The 18273-nt window shown below is 36.9% G+C and overlaps 2 protein-coding genes across 7 annotated transcripts in view; one reads left to right on the top strand and one right to left on the bottom strand.

Moving 5' to 3' along the window:
• The window catches only part of LOC308194489 (uncharacterized protein), a 251907-nt gene that overhangs the window by 146765 nt on the left and 86869 nt on the right, over positions 1-18273 (top strand). The window lies entirely within an intron of this gene.
• LOC308194481 (uncharacterized protein) lies at positions 5092-17865 on the bottom strand. Its single transcript, XM_080590494.1, has 2 exons — positions 13938-17865; positions 5092-13216 (listed from the first exon to the last, which is right to left on the bottom strand). Exon 2 carries the CDS (start codon positions 7187-7189, stop codon positions 5117-5119), a length of 2073 nt encoding a protein of 690 aa, XP_080446620.1. The 5' UTR covers positions 7190-13216; positions 13938-17865; the 3' UTR covers positions 5092-5116.

The raw sequence follows: 18273 nt of genomic DNA, 5'->3' as shown, positions 1-18273 counted from the left end.
AAGAATAATAAAAGCTGCACAGTTGTTGTCAAGGACACGAAGGTGTCACCATCATACTAGAAATTAGATCTCTGCTGTAAATTCACTTGAAACACAGATATCAATATTAAGTATCTACCAATTATCTATTGTTTAAGAAGCTTTGAATTTTTAGATGAAAGCACTCCTGATTGAAAATAAATAAATCAATGACAAGTCCGGTATGAAATGCATTAGTATTCCAAATTAATTGCACTGAAGGAACGCTGATGTGAAGACAGGAATAGGATTGGGATTTTTCAGCTTTAGTGAATAAAATTGTGATTCAAGAAGTGAGATTTCTTTCATAGTAGCAGAATTTTTAAGTCTGAAATCTTTTTAGTGGTGTTTTAGTTATAGACACACATTCACTTTGGGATTAAATTAATTGTGTGTTTTTTTCTTTGTTTTATTTTTATGTGCTTTTCTATCAGAGCTGGCAGGATAGAGAAATTGCTAAAAGATAAAAATGTGTAGGAATTATATTCATTGTCTTACTAGTTTGATTACTTCTGTTTTGGTTGTTTTTGGTATAGGCTGAATGCTCTCTGCAGTCCCCATTTCAGGGATTGTCCAGTTCAGCTACTTGACTGTCCAGCTGTTATTAAATTTACAGGTTTCTTGCAAGAGTGCTTGGGATAACTTAAATGTCCTTGTAATGATTTGACACTGCTTTTGCAACAACTTTAGACCATAACTTAGTTTCATGGTTAGCTTATCAGCTTTGACAGTAATTCTAAACTAAACTAATAGGGTTTATTTTGTACAGAAGTCTCCAGTGATGGATGTGTATTCTATCATTCTCTTGTCATTCCCAAAACTTTTTCTTAAGCTACATCTTACATCTATTTCTAAAACAAATAGTTTTAGAATAAATTGTTCTTTGCTTATGTGGTGGTTTTACTCGGTTGGGCTGCTGAGCTCCACCACAACTGCTCCGTCACTCCCCCTCCTCAAAGAAAGGGGGAAAAAATATGATGAAAAGGGCTCAAGGGTTGAGATATGGTCAAGGAAGTCACTCAATAATTATTGTCACAGGCAAAACAAACTCAGTGTAGGGAGATTAAAGAAATTTATTGCCTATTACTAACAAGGTAGAGAAGTGAGAAACAAAGGAAACAAATCAAAAACACCTTCCCCCATCCACCCTCTTCCACTTCCTACCCCTGAGTGGCACAGGGGAACAGGGGTTGCAGTCAGTCCATAGCACTTTGCCCTTTGCCTCTGACATTCCTTCATGGTTACTCTTGTCTGCTCCAGGTGGGGTCCCTCCATGGGATGCCATCCTTCCTGAACTGATCCTGCAAGGGCTTCCCACAGGCAGGAGCTCTTCAAGAACTGCTCCAGATATGGGTCCGTACCATGAGGTCCATCGGTCAGGAGCAAACATGCAACAGCTCATTATTGAGCATCCAATTTATTGTTTATATGGAAATATCACTTCATGTAAACAGGAGTCTATACAATACTAGCACTCTAAAAAGGTAGTTCTGGCTTCAAAGTGAAAGGTATTTATACCTCTTCTGTCATGCTTTTTTTAAAATGATGTAATTATGACATGATGGCAAAATCATACTGAAAAAATAAAGAGTATGAAAAACAAAGATATTATATCTTCATATTGATGTACATGTCCTTTCCTTCTAAAGAGAGAACAAATGTAAAAATGAGGAAAACCAAAAACAAAACAAAACAAAAAAAACATAGCCTCCTAAATCTCTGCCTGGTTTTATTAGACCTGCAGGAAGGCTGGAGTGGCTCCTAATGTTTGTGATTGTAGTAGGCAGATGAAATCTAACAAAATTCATTGCTTTAGAGACAGAACTGGAAAATCCTTGACTGAAGAAAAGCCTAACCTGAGCAAATATCAGAAGCCTTAGATCTTTCTTTAAATCATGTCTCAATTTCCTCTTTTCTCCCTTCTATGTTCTTTCTCCAGTCACTTGCTTTGCTCCTAACTGCCCTTCCTCATTTTGCTCCACACTGTTACTCCCAGGTTTGGTTTCAGGTTCAAATTCCTGCTCCCCTTTAGACAGAAGACAGGGAAAATGCTTGTGCTGGAGTTTGCAACCTAGAAGCATTCTCTTTGGTGCTAGGCTCAAATGAGCCTTCAACCTTGCATAAGAATTCCCCTGTGAATTTCAGCTGTGGACCCAGAGTGCACAGAGTGCTGTGGCTGCTGTTAAGCTGAAGCCCAGCTATCAGTGCATGTCCTTGCTATCCAGGAAGCTTTTAAAAGCTTCTACCTTGTGAAATTCTGTATTTCCAAGAGAAACGCAGTTCTATGAACCAAGGCAGAAGAAACGGAGTATTGATTACCTGTAACCTTTCTACTGCCTTTTTTTCTCACTGGGTGTGGGTGATGATTCTGTCTTTCAAATTAGTTCCATTTAGTTGCACTTCTCCCCTCACATCATGGGCTATAAACAGACCTCACGTTTCAGCTTTTGTTTGGTATACTTTTTAAAAAATATATTTTTGGGAGAGAAAAAAATAGCCTTGCACAATAGGTGTGAAGGGGAAAAGGTGAGAATAACTGAAGAGGAAAATTACTATTTAGGCTCCCATGAGAATATGATATACATTTGGAAAAAAATACAAGAGAGGACGGGTTAAATGTGGCTGAGGTAGGACTATAGCTCCCTGGATTTGAAATTCAGCAGTCATTTGTGCAACACCAATACCCTATAAATTGTTTGAAATATTATAAATCTAAAAGAGATCATAATTAAAATATCATTGAATTTGCATAAAATTAGGGTGATAGTTTAAAACTTGGAATAATTTTTCTTCCTTTTTTTTTTTTTTTTTTTGACACTCCAGAACTTATTTTATCTAGCAAAGGGATGAAAACAGCTGTTATCCTAGATGTCCATATCAAGGACAGACAGTAGCCTGAAAAGCAGGGTACCTGGGGGAAATATGACAGCACTTGTACAAATTCTAATCTGCTTATGCCAGACCAGAATCTCCCTCTTCCAGCCACCACTGTAGTGGCATTTTCAATGTGTCATATAGAATTGTCAATAATTCTTTTTCATATGCAGAAAATTTTCAAAATGCATGCCTCAATAATCCGATCCCCCCCCTCCCCCAAGATGTCTTGGACAGTCTTAGATCAAATCTAATAATAACCATCTGAAGAACTTTTAAGAACACCTGCTATTTTCATTTCTTTTATTTGAGTAAAAGTTGTAGACTAATATTAGCAGCCACAAGTGGTCATACCAGTGGCAGTCAGGAGACTGAACATCTGCTCATTTCTGCAAGCAGGCAGCAGTGATGGATGGGCCATGATTTAAGGGGCATGTGTTGGCAACAGGCTTTGTGGACAAGTGGTTACAGCTACTTGCTACTGATTAGTCCCACTAGAGAAGAGGGAGTTTCTGTCAGTATTCTGACAATCTATACAAAGAGGTAGGGAAAAAAGAATTGCGCTATGAAAGTTATTACCGCACTAGAGTAGACACATCAAAATGCTGACAAAAATGAGGAATGACTAAAGATGAGTTTTGCATCTGGTTTTAGGCTTTAATAATTAATAAAATGGCAAAGGTCTCCAGATGACTTAATGTTGTAGGCAATTGCATGTAATAAAGACATCATAGCTATGCCAAAATCCTCTGGAGAGTATAGTGGAATGCATAGATTCTTAGTATCACTGCAGTTTTCTCAAGTATGAACATCAGTCATTATTTCCTCTGGAACCAGTGATGGTTCCGTCAGTGATGGAAGACTGAAGAAAAAATAATTCAGGATATTTCCCTTGTCTGTTTCAACAATTTTACAATTTTAATCTTTTTTTTTTTTTTTTTTTTTTTTCCTCCAGTGCATAAAGTACAAGACCAAATACAGAATTCTGACATGGACACTTCTGTGAGCAGAATAAAACTAAACAACAAAACACACACACACACACACACACACACACACAAAAAGTGATACATTATGGGCTCTTAAAATACAGAAAGCTGTCTACATTGTTTTGCAGATATGACTCATTAAAAATCAATAAAAGGACATGGCTTTTACATAATCATTTATTAACTATAAGGTAAGAAGAAAAGAAATTTCTGGCTTTTACATAGACTTAGAAGCAAAACCAAACAGTGTCTGGGTAGTTCTAAGATCAAATCAAATCCTGTATAAATTCCACATATTGATATTGTATACTTATTTCAGACTATGGACAAATGGCTTCCACTTCATTTGAAATGGGAATTATGAGTTTGTCATCCATATCTTTGTCTTAGCACAGATGGAAAGCATCTGTGTTCTGTAATGTGCATTATCAGTTTAGAAGTAATAGTTTTTCAATAAGGCTTGTTACTTCTAAATAATAATTTGAATGTAAAATGTTGTTGTGGTTTAACCCGGCTGGCAGCTAAACACCACACAGCCGTTCGCTCACCCTCCCCCCTCCCTCTCTGGGATGGGGGAGAGAAACGGGAAAGTGAAGCTGGTGAGTTGAGATAAAGACAGTTTATTAAGACAGGAATATAATAATAACAATAATAACAATAATAGTGATAATGATAATAGTATTAATAATAATAATGTGTAAGAAAACAAGTGATGCACAACGCAATTGCTCACCACCCGCTGACCGATGCCCAGCCTATCCCCGAGCAGCTGGCCCCCCACCCCGGCCAGCCACCCCTATATATTGTTTAGCATGACGTCAGATGGTATGGAATACCCCTTTGGCCAGTTTGGGTCAGCTGTCCTGGGTCTGTCCCCTCCCAGCTCCTGCTGCACCCCTAGCCTGCTCGCTGGCAGGACAGAGCGAGAAGCCAAAAAGTCCTTGGCCTGGTGTAAACACTGCTCTGCAACAATTAAAACATCGGCATGTTGTCAGCGCTCTTCTCATCCTAATCCAAAACATAGCACCCTACCAGCTACTATGAGGAAAAATTAACTCTGTCCTAACTGGAACCAGGACAGATATCCACCCTTTATTCCATACCATTTATGTCATGCTCAGGTTACACTCTTTTCAATACCTTGTAATTAAGCACCGTTTTCATCTATGATATATAGCAATCATGGTAGTGATGACATACAGTATTATATAATAATTAACATACTACAATTCAACTCATGGGCTATTCTCACCCAGTATCAAATCCCCTTGAGGTACACACCGGACCTCCCCATTCTTTTGCATTACCCACCAAGCGCATCCAGGTCCCTGAGCAAAAGCAATTCCACGAATGGGTTTGCCTTTTCCTGAGGCAGGAGTAGCCCAGACTGTCTTACCCAGCATGTTTCTTACGTGCACTACAGGAACTTTATCCCCTTCTACAGTGCGTAACAGGTTTGATTGGGCAGGTCCAGCTCGATTGGCAGATCCCCTAGTATTGACTAACCAGGTGGCCTTTGCCAAATGTGTATCCCAATTTTTGAATGTCCCAGCACCCATTGCTTTCAGTGTAGTCTTCAACAGTCCATTGTATCGTTCAACTTTTCCAGAGGCTGGTGCACGATAGGGGATGTGATACACCCACTCAATACCATGTTCTTTGGCCCAAGTGTCTATAAGGTTGTTTCGGAAATGAGTCCCGTTGTCTGACTCAATTCTCTCTGGGGCGCCATGTCGCCATAGGACTTGCTTTTCAAGGCCCAGGATAGTGTTCCAGGCGGTGGCATGGGGCACAGGATATGTTTCCAGCCATCCGGTGGTTGCTTCCACCATTGTAAGTACGTGGCGCTTGCCGTTGCGGGTTTGAGGGAGTGTGATGTAATCGATTTGCCAGGCCTCTCCATATTTATATTTCAGCCATCGTCCTCCATCCCAAAGAGGTTTTGACCATTTGGCTTGCTTGATTGCAGCACATGTTTCACAGTCATGAATAACCTGTGCTATAGTGTCCATGGTCAGGTCCACCCCTCGATCGTGAGCCCATCTGTATGTTGCATCTCTACCTTGATGGCCTGAGGTGTCATGGGCCCATCGGGCTATAAATAATTCACCTTTATGTTGCCAGTCCAGGTCCACCTGAGCCACTTCAATCTTAGCAGCCTGATCCACCTGCTGGTTGTTTTGATGTTCTTCAGTAGCCCGATTCTTGGGCACATGAGCATCTACATGGCATACCTTTACAACCAGGTTCTCTACCCAGGCAGCAATATCTTGCCACAATGCCGCAGCCCAGATGGGCTTGCCCCTGCGCTGCCAGTTGTTCTGCTTCCATTGCTGTAACCACCCCCACAGGGCATTTGCTACCATCCATGAATCAGTATAGAGAGAGAGAACTGGCCACTTTTCTCGTTCAGCAATATCTAAAGCCAGCTGAATGGCTTTCACTTCTGCAAACTGACTCGATTCACCTTCTCCCTCAGCAGCTTCTGCAACTTGTCGTGTAGGACTCCATACAGCAGCTTTCCATCTCCGATGCTTTCCCACAATACGACAGGACCCATCAGTGAACAAGGCATATTTCTTCTCATTTTCCGGTAGCTTGTTGTACAGTGGGGCTTCTTCAGCACGAACCACCTCCTCCTCTGATGATATCCCAAAGTATTTGCCTTCTGGCCAGTCCATAATCACCTCCAAGATTCCTGGGCGACTGGGGTTTCCTATTCGAGCCCGCTGAGTAATCAGTGCAACCCACTTGCTCCATGTAGCATCAGTTGCATGACGTGTAGAGGGGACCCTTCCTTTGAACATCCAGCCTAGTACCGGCAGTCGGGGTGCCAGGAGGAGCTGCACTTCAGTACCGACCACTTCCGAAGCAGATCGAACTCCTTCATATGCTGCCAATATCTCCTTTTCAGTTGGAGTATAGCGGGCCTCAGATCCTCTGTATCCCCGACTCCAAAACCCCAGGGGTCGACCTGGAGTTTCCCCAGGTTCTTTCTGCCAGAGGCTCCAGGTGGGACCATTCTCCCCGGCTGCGGTGTAGAGCACATTCTTTACATCTGGTCCTGTTCGGACTGGCCCGAGGGCTACTGCATGAACTATTTCCTGCTTAATTTGTTCAAAGGCTTGTCGTTGCTCAGGGCCCCATTCAAAAGCATTCTTCTTACGGGTTACTTGGTAGAGCGGGTTTACAATCAGACTGTAATTTGGAATATGCATTCTCCAAAACCCCACGACGCCTAGGAAAGTTTGTGTTTCTTTTTTGCTAGTTGGTGGAGACATAGCTGTTATTTTGTTGATCACATCCATTGGGATTTGACGACGTCCATCTTGCCATTTTATTCCTAAAAACTGGATCTCTCGTGCAGGTCCTTTAACTTTATTCTGTTTTATGGCAAAACCGGCCTTCAGAAGGATTTGGACATTGTAGTGCTTTTATATATATATATATAAATTGTGTAGCTGTGCATAGCAAATCAGTTGCTCAAATCACTTGGAAAGCATGCTGTGGCATTTGAAATAAGCCGCAGGTAGTGAAGCTGCTGAGCTGTAAACCTTGTGAAGTGGGAGTTAATTGCATGTTTTGGTCATGTGGTCACATGCTGCTGTTGCTAGGTTATCTCAGGATGAGAATAGATGCTGCATCTGCCAATTGCACAAGGGAACAAAATGCTTTCATGTCGTATCAGATATGCTGAGACCATGACCTCATCCCACACAGGCTTATTAACAGTGATGGGCAGGAGTTAAGGCCAGCTACCCAACAAGCAACTGCTCTGAAATACTCTATGCACTAGCACTGAAATGAAAAGTCCAGTGTTAATGACAAAACCTATGCATATTCTGCAGAAAGGCAGGCTGCATCTTTTCATTGAAAATAATGTGAAGACATACTACATCAACTTTAAATACTTGTTTAGGAGTGAATATATTTTCCAAAGCATTTGATGTGTGCCACACAGTTTTATACCATAACATTGTGGTAACCTATCACAAAAATTTGCAGAAACGTGTTGCCCTGAGGCATTGGATTCAGCAGGGCCTTGCTGACAAGTACAGACTGTTCAGGACTGCGTATAGTGCTCTTGTCTGTGTATATAGCCTTTCTTCAGACTGATTTCCTATAATCACCTTTTGAAACAAAGTTGCTGGAAATGATATATGCACTCTACATCCAATATTCAACATTGAAAATAAGTTTACTAACAAATATCTCCATTTAGGGAGATTTACTAGGAAAAGTGAATTAGTATATTTAAATGAGTTTATTATCTTAGAACTACTTCTGGACATCCACTGTTGCGCCAAACACATATGTAATCTGAATTTTCTATTTTTTCCACTCAAAAATATTGGTGTGGAAAGTTGCTATGAGTAGTGTGTAAAGCCTTTTATCGAAGTTTTGCTTTAGGTCTCTATAACTGTGGAAAGGAGAAACATCCTTAGAAGGTTAATTTACCATAAAGAACAACATTAGGCTGTGAAAGATTGAGGAATTTCACATTTTTCCACTATTTGACTAACTTACAGTAGGAACACCATTTTTTAATAGTTAAACTTAAATGATATAAAAGTTTAGTAGCAACGGATAGTTAATGTGATTTTCTGCTCACTTGAGGGGATTCAGTTGAAATGGGTCTTCCAGCAAAGAATAGCATAGTTGAAAGCAACTCAACAGAAAGGAATCTTTGTCCTTTCACAATCTTCCCTGATCCACAGAATATGAAACTTTAAGCCATGCTGTTACTTGAAGTTGCATTTACTATAAGTTTGAATGATTGATGTTGAATATAGGACACATAAAGTAGCAAGTGGTGACAGGATGGTTGTGTAGGGATTAACAAAGTCCCTCTGTGAGTATATCATGCAAGTCTTTGTAGACAACTACTTGAAAATCTTCTGAAATGTCCAGCACCAAGTACAATTGGACACAGGATCTCAAAAAGCTGTCACGTTGTGACATGATTTGACTTGACATTTCCTGGTTCTGTGCTATGATTTTGATACTATATGACAGAAATATGTTTTTATTCGATATGACCTTTCCAGTTACTTTTTTTCTCATTTTGGGCACCAACCTGTTTTTGTCTGTCTGTATGTTTAAATGGTCTACATAGTGTCTGTATCATTCAGTGTAGTTATAACACAGTTATTCATTGTGGAGTCCATTAGTTGATACTTCCACAATTGACTTAAGCAGTTTAATGTCAGTAACAGTTTTCTGTGACAGTACACTTTCATCCCTCAAGCAACATTTAGTGGAAATGTAATAAGAACACAATCAAGTCAAACCATTCTTTACTAGATATATGCATGCCACTGTGACTTTGCTTTCTAAAAAAAAAGGTAAAGGCATTATTTACTTGCCAAATGTACTACTGTGTAGACAGCACTAGATTGTCTGCACTATTTGTCATACAACCTGTTGTTCAAATAACATAAAATTTCTAAACTGCATGACCCAACACTGGTGGTGCCAATGGCACCTAAATTCCAAGGCCTACACATGTGAGAGTGAGAAATGTTTTGCGTCTTTTTTTGGGGTTATGACCCTGATCTCCACTATCCCACCGCTGAAGTCTCTCTCCCAACTCTAATTCTGCCTTGGTATCATCACCTCCACCCCATGCTTTGCTTTAAAGTCCATACTTCCAAAATTTATACTGGATGTAGCCACATTGTTTTTATCTTCTTTCTTCATTAGAAGTTTGGAAATTATGAACAAAATCAAATAATGTATGTTCTGAACTTGGTAAAAATAAGGCAAAATTGAGATCAGAATTTGATCTTCTAATAGTCAATGTCACAGAGAAGTATTATGAGAAAAAATGTATGCTAGATAATGTCTTCATGTTTTTTAATAATTTCCAATGTCCTTGCTATGTCTTAATTTTAAATTATTGACACAATTGTCCTGAAAATAAAATGTCCATGAGTTAGATATTAGATTATAAAAACAACATGGATTGAAGTTATACAAATCAATCCTGTTTCACTCAGCTGCAATCTGAACTTCTCTTTTTTTTTCTCAGAAAATTTGCACATACATCATAAATATTCATCTTGAGATCAGTTTCTTCACCACTATTGAAAAAAAAAAACAAAACCAAACTTTTTTCTGTTGTTTGTGTTTCACATGCTCCACTTATCACTAGTTTTCAAGGTCAATGAACTTTTCAAAGAAAGCTTCTGCACTAAAGTATGCTTAAACAATGTTCAGAGGAAGAACATTCTGCAGTGGATATCATGCATATTTTCCCACCCTTGCAAAGCAGCATGAATACATTATTTGAGATTAAATCTTGGGTAGTTAATATACTAGCATGTAAATAGCTTGACATAGATTACTTTATTACTTTCCTTGTAACAAATATAACAGATTCTTGAAAAAAAAATCTGATGCATTTACTATTTGTTTCTTTCTGAAGTGTCTTTACTATGATGAGGTAGATAAAGAGACTTTTTGGCCACTAAGAACTGCTTAAGGAGAAAAAGAATAAGAATATTTTTTCCAGAGTGCTGGAAACAACCCCCCTACACATCACTATTCTACTAATTTATTTATCAAGCTATGATCTTTTAATTCAGAAGTGTTTGTTTAAATGTGTATTTTGTTTAAGCATAATATGCAGTCTACAGAAATGCATGCATGTGCATAGAAAAGAAGATTATTGGACAACAAGTTGTGATTAGTTTTTTTTTCTTTCCTTTTTTTTTTTTTCTTTCCTCAATTTTTTTGGTATGTTGTTCTGCAGGTCTAGTTGTCTGAAGTAATAGCTTGACATATTATTTATAAATGGCTCAGCGATATATGATTACCTTTCTTCAGTTACAATCTGTTATATTGATTTTTCTTTGTGTACTTGCACTTGGTGAATACTGGTAAGAAACTGAATTCCTAATCCTTTTTTTTTTCTACTATTTGTTCTCTTTGTACTGAATAATATTTATTGTAGCTGTATAGAAATCGTTTAATTTGTTTTCCCCAAGTCTAAGTAAATATTTTATCCTTACAAAACTTATTTAGAAGTTTATTAAAATTTAATAATTTCCATCTAACCCTGCTGCTTTCATTTTGTCAATGATCTGACTTTATTTATTGGTTGCTAGAATGTTTTTACTTTTACCTTTATAGCTTCAAAATTCATAATGACAGAATGCATTTTCACTAACAATAAATGAAAAATTATTATAAAGGATGAAGTCCTCTTTGATGGTGTTGCACTCTTGTAAGTGGATATTAAATGTCTGTAGACCACACACCATACTGCTGCTTTTGTTTCAAAAGGTTATTGTCTTGCATTAGACTGACTTTATACATTGTATCACTCAAATTTATGTTGCTTTCAAATAAAAAAAAAAGTCCGTATGCATATCTGAGCTTAGAACAAACTGGATTAGAAGTATGCTAAAAAAGATGTTGATAGATGTTGACAGAGTAATAACAACAGAAAGGAAAAAACCTTCTGTTTCCCCAAAAGATAACTTTTTTGGGGGGTGGTGAGGGGAAGGGGGCAGAGGATAGATGTTTGCAACCTTTAAGTTACTCTTTTCAAAAAAGTTCAGGGTCAATGTAGTCAATACAGTGGTCAATACAATGTAGGTCAATACAGTGTCTCTCTTAAATAATTACACCACTGTAAGCCCCCAGTCAAACAACAGGAAAATAAATTTTACTCTTGATGAAAATCTGGCTCACGTGCACCCTTAGGGACATGTGCAAGAAGTATGAAAAACAGTACAAATGCTTAAAATATATATAAATATATAATATTCAATAAGTTGAAAACAGGTGTTAATGAGCTTTGCAGATTCTCCGACTGAATTACACACAAGCCAGTTTAAACTAATGTGACTACATTAGTGAGGTGATGAGTGTATTCTGCCTATCAGCCAAGGAAATTTAGTGACTTTGTACCATATAAATGAATCTTAGTACCTGCCACCTGTAGCTCCTCACATTTGAGTTTTAGTTTGAGTTCTAAAATAAGTCTTCTCCTGGTTTTGAGATAAGATAAATTTTTGTTGTATCCCGCAGTTTCTTGAGTTTTGTGTTATACTGTTAAGCTATCAAAAGAAACTTGAAGTAAAATGACATCTGAAGCTGAAAAATTATTTTAAAAAAAAATCATATAACAAATAAACTCAAATCAATGGGACAGTCTCCAGGCTTTTCCTCCTTTTGTCTCTCTAGACCTTCTTCTTTTCCATCTAAGAGGAGGGGGAAGGGGGTAGGGTAGATGCCATACACCATGGCATTGTTGAATCATCATGTTTCAGGACTAGTTTTGTTCTGAAGGATCCTCTTTAAACTTGATATCAATTTTATAAACATATATTATACAATTAATATATTCTTTATTTTGTATTCCTAAACATTTTTTGTTTAGATATGCTGCCTAATACAAATTGTAAAATTCATGCACCTGGTTCTATTTTACCTAGTACAATGTAAAGTATTCTACCTAGTCATAATATAAAGTGCTTAAAGTAAAGAAGCTCAACAAAAACTCTTATTTATTTTCTTAATTTTTTCTTCAATGAATAAAAAATATAGACTTGAGGAAGCATCCAAAGGAAAACTGCTTCATAAGTTTATTTCTGAATATAAGATGATTTCAGAGTTATAGATCTCTTGAGTCTGTAGATTGTTTCAGTTTGTTTCCTGAGTGGTTTTGTAAGTGATGAAAGTGCTCTGAAAGTGTTGTCTATTTTACCTGCAATATTTCATTTCTTATAGTTTCAGATCATCCAGTGAAAGGAACCAATGAAGTAAGAATGAAATAGTCTACAGATTTGAATTTTAGACTAAGACGAGGTCAATGTTGTACTTTAAAACTCCATTTTTCCTAATTTCTATTAAGTGAGTTTTCTGAGTCTCCATGTTCATACATGTACTTGTGGTTTAACCCCAATGGGCAGCTCAGCACCATACGGCTGCTAGCTTACGCTCCCCAGGTGGGATAGGGAAGAGAATTGGAAAGATAATAAGTGTGAGTGCTTGTGGATTGAGATAAAGACAAAGGAAATGCAAAACAAGGAATGCATTTACTACTTCCCATGGGCAGGCAGGTGTTCAACCATTTCCAGGAAAGCAGGTGTCCTCATGCATAATGGCTTGGAAAGCCATTAAGCCAAGCACCACCCTATCCATCTTCCTTCTTCTTTGCCCCACCTGTTATTGCTGAGAATGACACCACATGGTGCGGGACAGCCCTTTGGTCACTTTGGGTCAGCTGCCCTGGCTGTGTCCTCTCCCAACTCCTGGTGCATCCCCAGCCCTCTTGCTGGCAGGCCAGCATGAGGAACTGGAAAGTCCTTGGCTCTGTGCAAGCACTGCTTTGCAAGATGTGAAAATATCAGTGTGTTATTACCACTAATTTCATCAAAAGTCCAAACCACAGCATCACACCAACCTCTATAAAGAAAATTAACTCTATCCCAGCTAAAACCATGACAGTAATTTAAAATTTTGCTGGCTTTTCTATCTTATTCTACATTGCAAATATAAGTAGTAAATTATAGAGCTCTTTCCACATAAAAGATCCATATTTATTAGCAATGAGTGCAGTAAGTTGCTTGCTTTTTCCATCTGACATCTTTTTAGCTCTTGTTTCTGACCACTATTAGCTATTGAGGTTTTCTGTCACAGAACCTACCACTTTCATTTTTCTAGGCATCCCACATGCTCAGTGAGTTATTTAGAACGGATTCAGTTCAGATTACTATTAGACAATGCAAGTGACAAATAATGATCTTGTTTTGACTGCTAGTCTTTGATAGATTCCTTTGTTTATTTGCCTGATTGCTCATTAGTTCATGATTAATATATATATATTTAATTTAAAGATTACTTACTTCTTAGTTACATTTATTTTTCATTTGTTTATCATACTTTCTGACCCACATTATTTACATGTGGTATATTTTCAAGCTTTACCTGGCTATTTAGTAAGGTCATCCACAGTGGCACGTCTGTTACTCCTCTGACAAGTCACAGTCCTTCCTAACAAGCCTCAGCCATGTCCAGCACAATTTGAATAGTTGCAATTCATACCTTGGTCAATGACTGTGTCTCTGGAAAGATCTCAATAGCTGTCTAGAGAAACTGAAGTCTTGAAACTTATATGCTTAACAATTTCATTTATTTCAATGTTGAAGGCTTTGCTCCCAATACTGCTCTTCTTCCACTGAGAGGTACAGTAACATTCAAGGCAGGCAGCACGGAGCTAGGAGTAAAATGTTTGTTTTCCTTTTACCTTGTTTTATTTATATGACTGCACTTGAACACAGAGTGGGAAGGAACGCTGGTTCTGACTGTGAATAGTTGCTCACAATTGCTTCCAGCTGTGGCTGCTTACAGCTTCCAACAAATCCATGTTTAATTGTAATTGTGAGCTGCAGGTGATTGCAGTGGCTTCTACATGATATAGCACTGTTGCTGTGGAAGTGTATGTATGTATGTGTGTATGTGTGCGCATGCACTGAGGCAGCCATAGAATGGGAAAGTCAGTTTACAAATTTTGTTATAATGTGCTGGTGAAGGATGTTTATATTCTGCAAAATGTATATAACTAGATAGAACTTGTATTTTCAACTGAGCATGTGTGCATATGTATTACACGTAGTGTCAGTCATTGACTGTCAAATTTAATTTGCATGTACAAATCTATCTCTGTGTGCATTTCTCTTTTTTTTTTTTTAAGCAATTAAATTTTGTAATTAAGTAGAATATTAAGTAGAATAGTTTTTCAAAAAGAAATGCAAGCTAGTCACATGCATCTCTAGGCTTAGATATGACAGAATGTTGCTGGATGGTTCCAGGCCTGAAGATATTTATAGACAATATGTTGGCAGATGCCATTGGAAACAGAATCACTAAAGTAGTGTGAAACTAGAAAAGAGAAATGAAAAACTGGGTGCAACAGAGCCTCTATAAAATAAATTCCTCTCAGTGAGGCTAATCTGTGCATTACCATTTTGGCAGGCCTGCAATAAGGGACTGGAATAAATCAGATCATTAGAAAATATTCAGTTATGAAGAAGGAAAAAAATACTTCAGGAGATAAATTTGTGGTTATTAATCATCAGTCACAGAAAAGAAAAATAATTAACCTGCCAACAGCTTAATCTGTTCTTTAAATTAACATTTTTGTGCAGAATAATGTTTGAGTGTTTTGGTGTTCAAAATAACTGAAAAGTTAATTTGAAAAGCCTTCTCAAAAACTATATATAGATATCCTTGCTAAATGTGGGTACTCATGACAAAGATAATTAACATCTTCCATTTAAAATAGTCTAGTTTACAAGATCAAGATGACACTTTAAGATTAAAAGTCAGTTGTAGTAGCAGCAATGGAATGTTTTGAGACTGTAAAACACATTTGTTTTGCAGAACTATGTTTCAAGCAGTAGAAAAAATGTTCCAGGTGATAGCAATTAATGGCTTTGAATGGAAACACTCCAGATGTTTCTATGGCAATGTGGCATGTTAAGAAAGGAATCTTAGACAGTTTTTTTTATGGGCATAGACATAGTGCTAAGAGTGGGAACTGTCCCCTCTTGCTTTACTACAGATCTCATTTGAGATCATTTATGTGTTTTTGAAAATTTCATTACTATATTACCTTGAACAGAGAAGTATTTTAATGAACATGAAAGATTTTCACGTCTTATAAACAGAAATGGGGTAAATGGAATAAAAGGTAAACCCTTGGTGTATTTTCTTCCAGAGCAGCTATGTTAGACCAAGCTCAGTGTGGGAATGGTTGGAAAATCTCAACCTGAATTGGGAATCTGAACCTGAACGTCATTAGTATGCACCAACAGCCTACTAAGGGAAAGAGGAGTCAAATAGTCTTCAAGAAATAGAAAGGGATTGGTGCACACTATGGTAATATGTCCTGTATTTGGCACTTATCATTTGTTTAGCTCAATTCTCAGCTTTCAATAGTCACCAAATTATGGTTCCATCAAGGAATGTGTGCTAGGTATTTTATCTGAACCTTTTCAGGACCTTCTGTCTCTGCCAGATTGTTTTCTAAAGAAAAGAAATGTGGGTAGGCCAGAAGAGGAGCCACTGGCTTGATTCATCAGGAGGCATTTCTGATACTGGTTGCAAGAAAAACTGCTGAGAAGCTAAGGAACAGTTTCAGAGCTTGCTTCTGGATTTATTGTTTAAAATCTTATAAATAGATTTATATAAAAAGAAATATAAAAATATAAAAAAGAAATATAAAAAGAATACAATGGGGGGGAAGGATGGCTCTTACATGTAGAAAAGTAAATTTCACTCTTTATCATAAAAATATGTATTTCAATTTACACAGTGGACCAAAACTCTGGCCTTGAAACAAATATTTGAACTAAATATTGTTAGATAATAGAATATTATTCCAATTTTTATTTCCTTTAAAGGATGATAAATCCTTTAGAGATGGTTTGATATGAAAAGACTATTTTATATTTAAATTAATTAAATTTAATATATTAAATTATATGTAGCATTAATATTAAATGTAAAATATTATTGACTTGCAGGTCACACCCTGCAAATTTTGCCCTACTGAAGTTGTTTGAAATATGTGACTCAGGAACAGGTTTTGCTGACGCTAAGATAAAAATGGAATTATATTTATGCAAAATCACGTAGGCATAATTTTAAATATGTGTTTCACTTGAAATACCTCCTCAGAGTTTTTACCATCATGATAGACTAAACAGTCTGGGACCTTGAGGCTCTGAAGAAGCTTTTGCTCCTCTATGACAGTTATTCAAAACATAGCTCGAGGAGGCCACCTTTCACAGTTGGACAAGTAGGCCATGACAGTTCTTCCCTGAGGATTAAATAAGCGGTACTGACATGAATACAAAATCCATTGTTATTGCTGTTAGTTTAACCACTGACCTACTCCTAGCCCTTGGATTAATGAACACCATCATAGAACTTTTATTTTGTACTTTAATTAAGCAATGATCTCTGGGGGACAAGTGCTATATGTAAAACTCTTACTGACCTCAGTGGGAAAGAACAGTACGTACTTTTCTCAAGGCAGACAAGATGATTAAAATGCAAGACGAATTAATTCAGACATGGGAACCTGAATTTAATCTTGGTCAGTACTCCATCCACTTTTCTTCCATCTCATTTTTGCCCTGAATGTCTTTTCAGCAAAAATTGTCAAAGGGAAAATACAATGGCAACTTGACTTTGCTGTAGCTTTCTTTAGCTGATTAGCACTGACAGTCTTATTTTGCCACCTGTGGTATAGACCACCTCTGGACAGTAGTCAAGGATCTTGTTCAGACCTGAAGATTTTGGTGATACTTATTCCTGCTAATATTTACAGCATAAAGCAGGAAGATTTGAGTTGTGAATTTGAAATCATGCCAGATCTTTTTAATAGCTTATGACATTAAAATCATGATGCTGTCATATTTCAAAAGTATGTACTTTATGTAAAATATTTTTGGAAAAAAAATATTTTTCATGTATTACTTATATTTAATATCATGTCCAGAACTTATTCTTTCAATAACATGAATTGGATTTTTTTTTTTTTTAATATAGAAAAAAAAAATTGACTATCTATTTCAGAAAATAAGTCAAGGTTTTGAAGAGTCCCAGAAAGTGATTTTTTTCCTGACCTATTCCAACTAAAATGTGTGCTTAATGATAGATATAGTTATATATCACCCAGTCATGGTATATATATAATCCAGTGACATATATATATCACCCAGCTGTGATATATAAAAAAAAGGCCAACATAGTTGAACAGTTATTGAAGATTATCTTGCTGATGAAAAATACTTTCTAAATGTATGTTGTTTCTTCAAGTCTATGAGGACTCCTGTTGTATAGAAGGAATTGAATGATTTCTCATAATTGCTTAGTATGATGAATTTGCTAATTAAAATATTCAAAAACACTTGAAATATTTTTATTTTTATCAAAATATAACTGTAGGACTCTGGAGGTCCAAATTAAAAACTTTAAAAAACTTGAGCATTTTGGAAAGTTTTCTCTCTTGTTTAAATTGTGCATGAAAATATTTTAATTTAGCATTAGTTTGAGCTTGTAAATTTCCAGCTTTCACTAGTTTTGACTTTATTTTTTTTATTATGCATACTATATAGTGTATAATAGTTATACTGTAATTTTATTCTTAAAAATAAAGCTGTGAGCTAACTCATATAATTTTTCACAACTTTAAAGTGCCAGGTAATGATAAAGAAATTAAAATTTTTGAGACCTCCAATCACTTTTCACGGTCTTCAGAAGTATGGTGTAATGATTTTCATGTACTTTTTGACACTGTAATGGTTTCAGACACATTTTTCTCTCTTTTATTTTCCTTCCTCTGATTCCTAGGCAGGAACAGAGAACAGTC

Source organism: Anser brachyrhynchus, assembly GCF_964034855.1.
Source record: "Anser brachyrhynchus genome assembly, chromosome: 4".
In the NCBI taxonomy this organism is placed as follows: Eukaryota; Metazoa; Chordata; class Aves; order Anseriformes; family Anatidae; genus Anser; species Anser brachyrhynchus.
This window is presented reverse-complemented; position numbering and strand designations above follow the sequence as displayed.

What these genes read in the sequence shown, in the direction of transcription:
- LOC308194481 (XM_080590494.1), bottom strand. Translation starts at nt 7,189, where the DNA reads ATGGATGTGATCAACAAAATAACAGCTATGTCTCCACCAACTAGCAAA.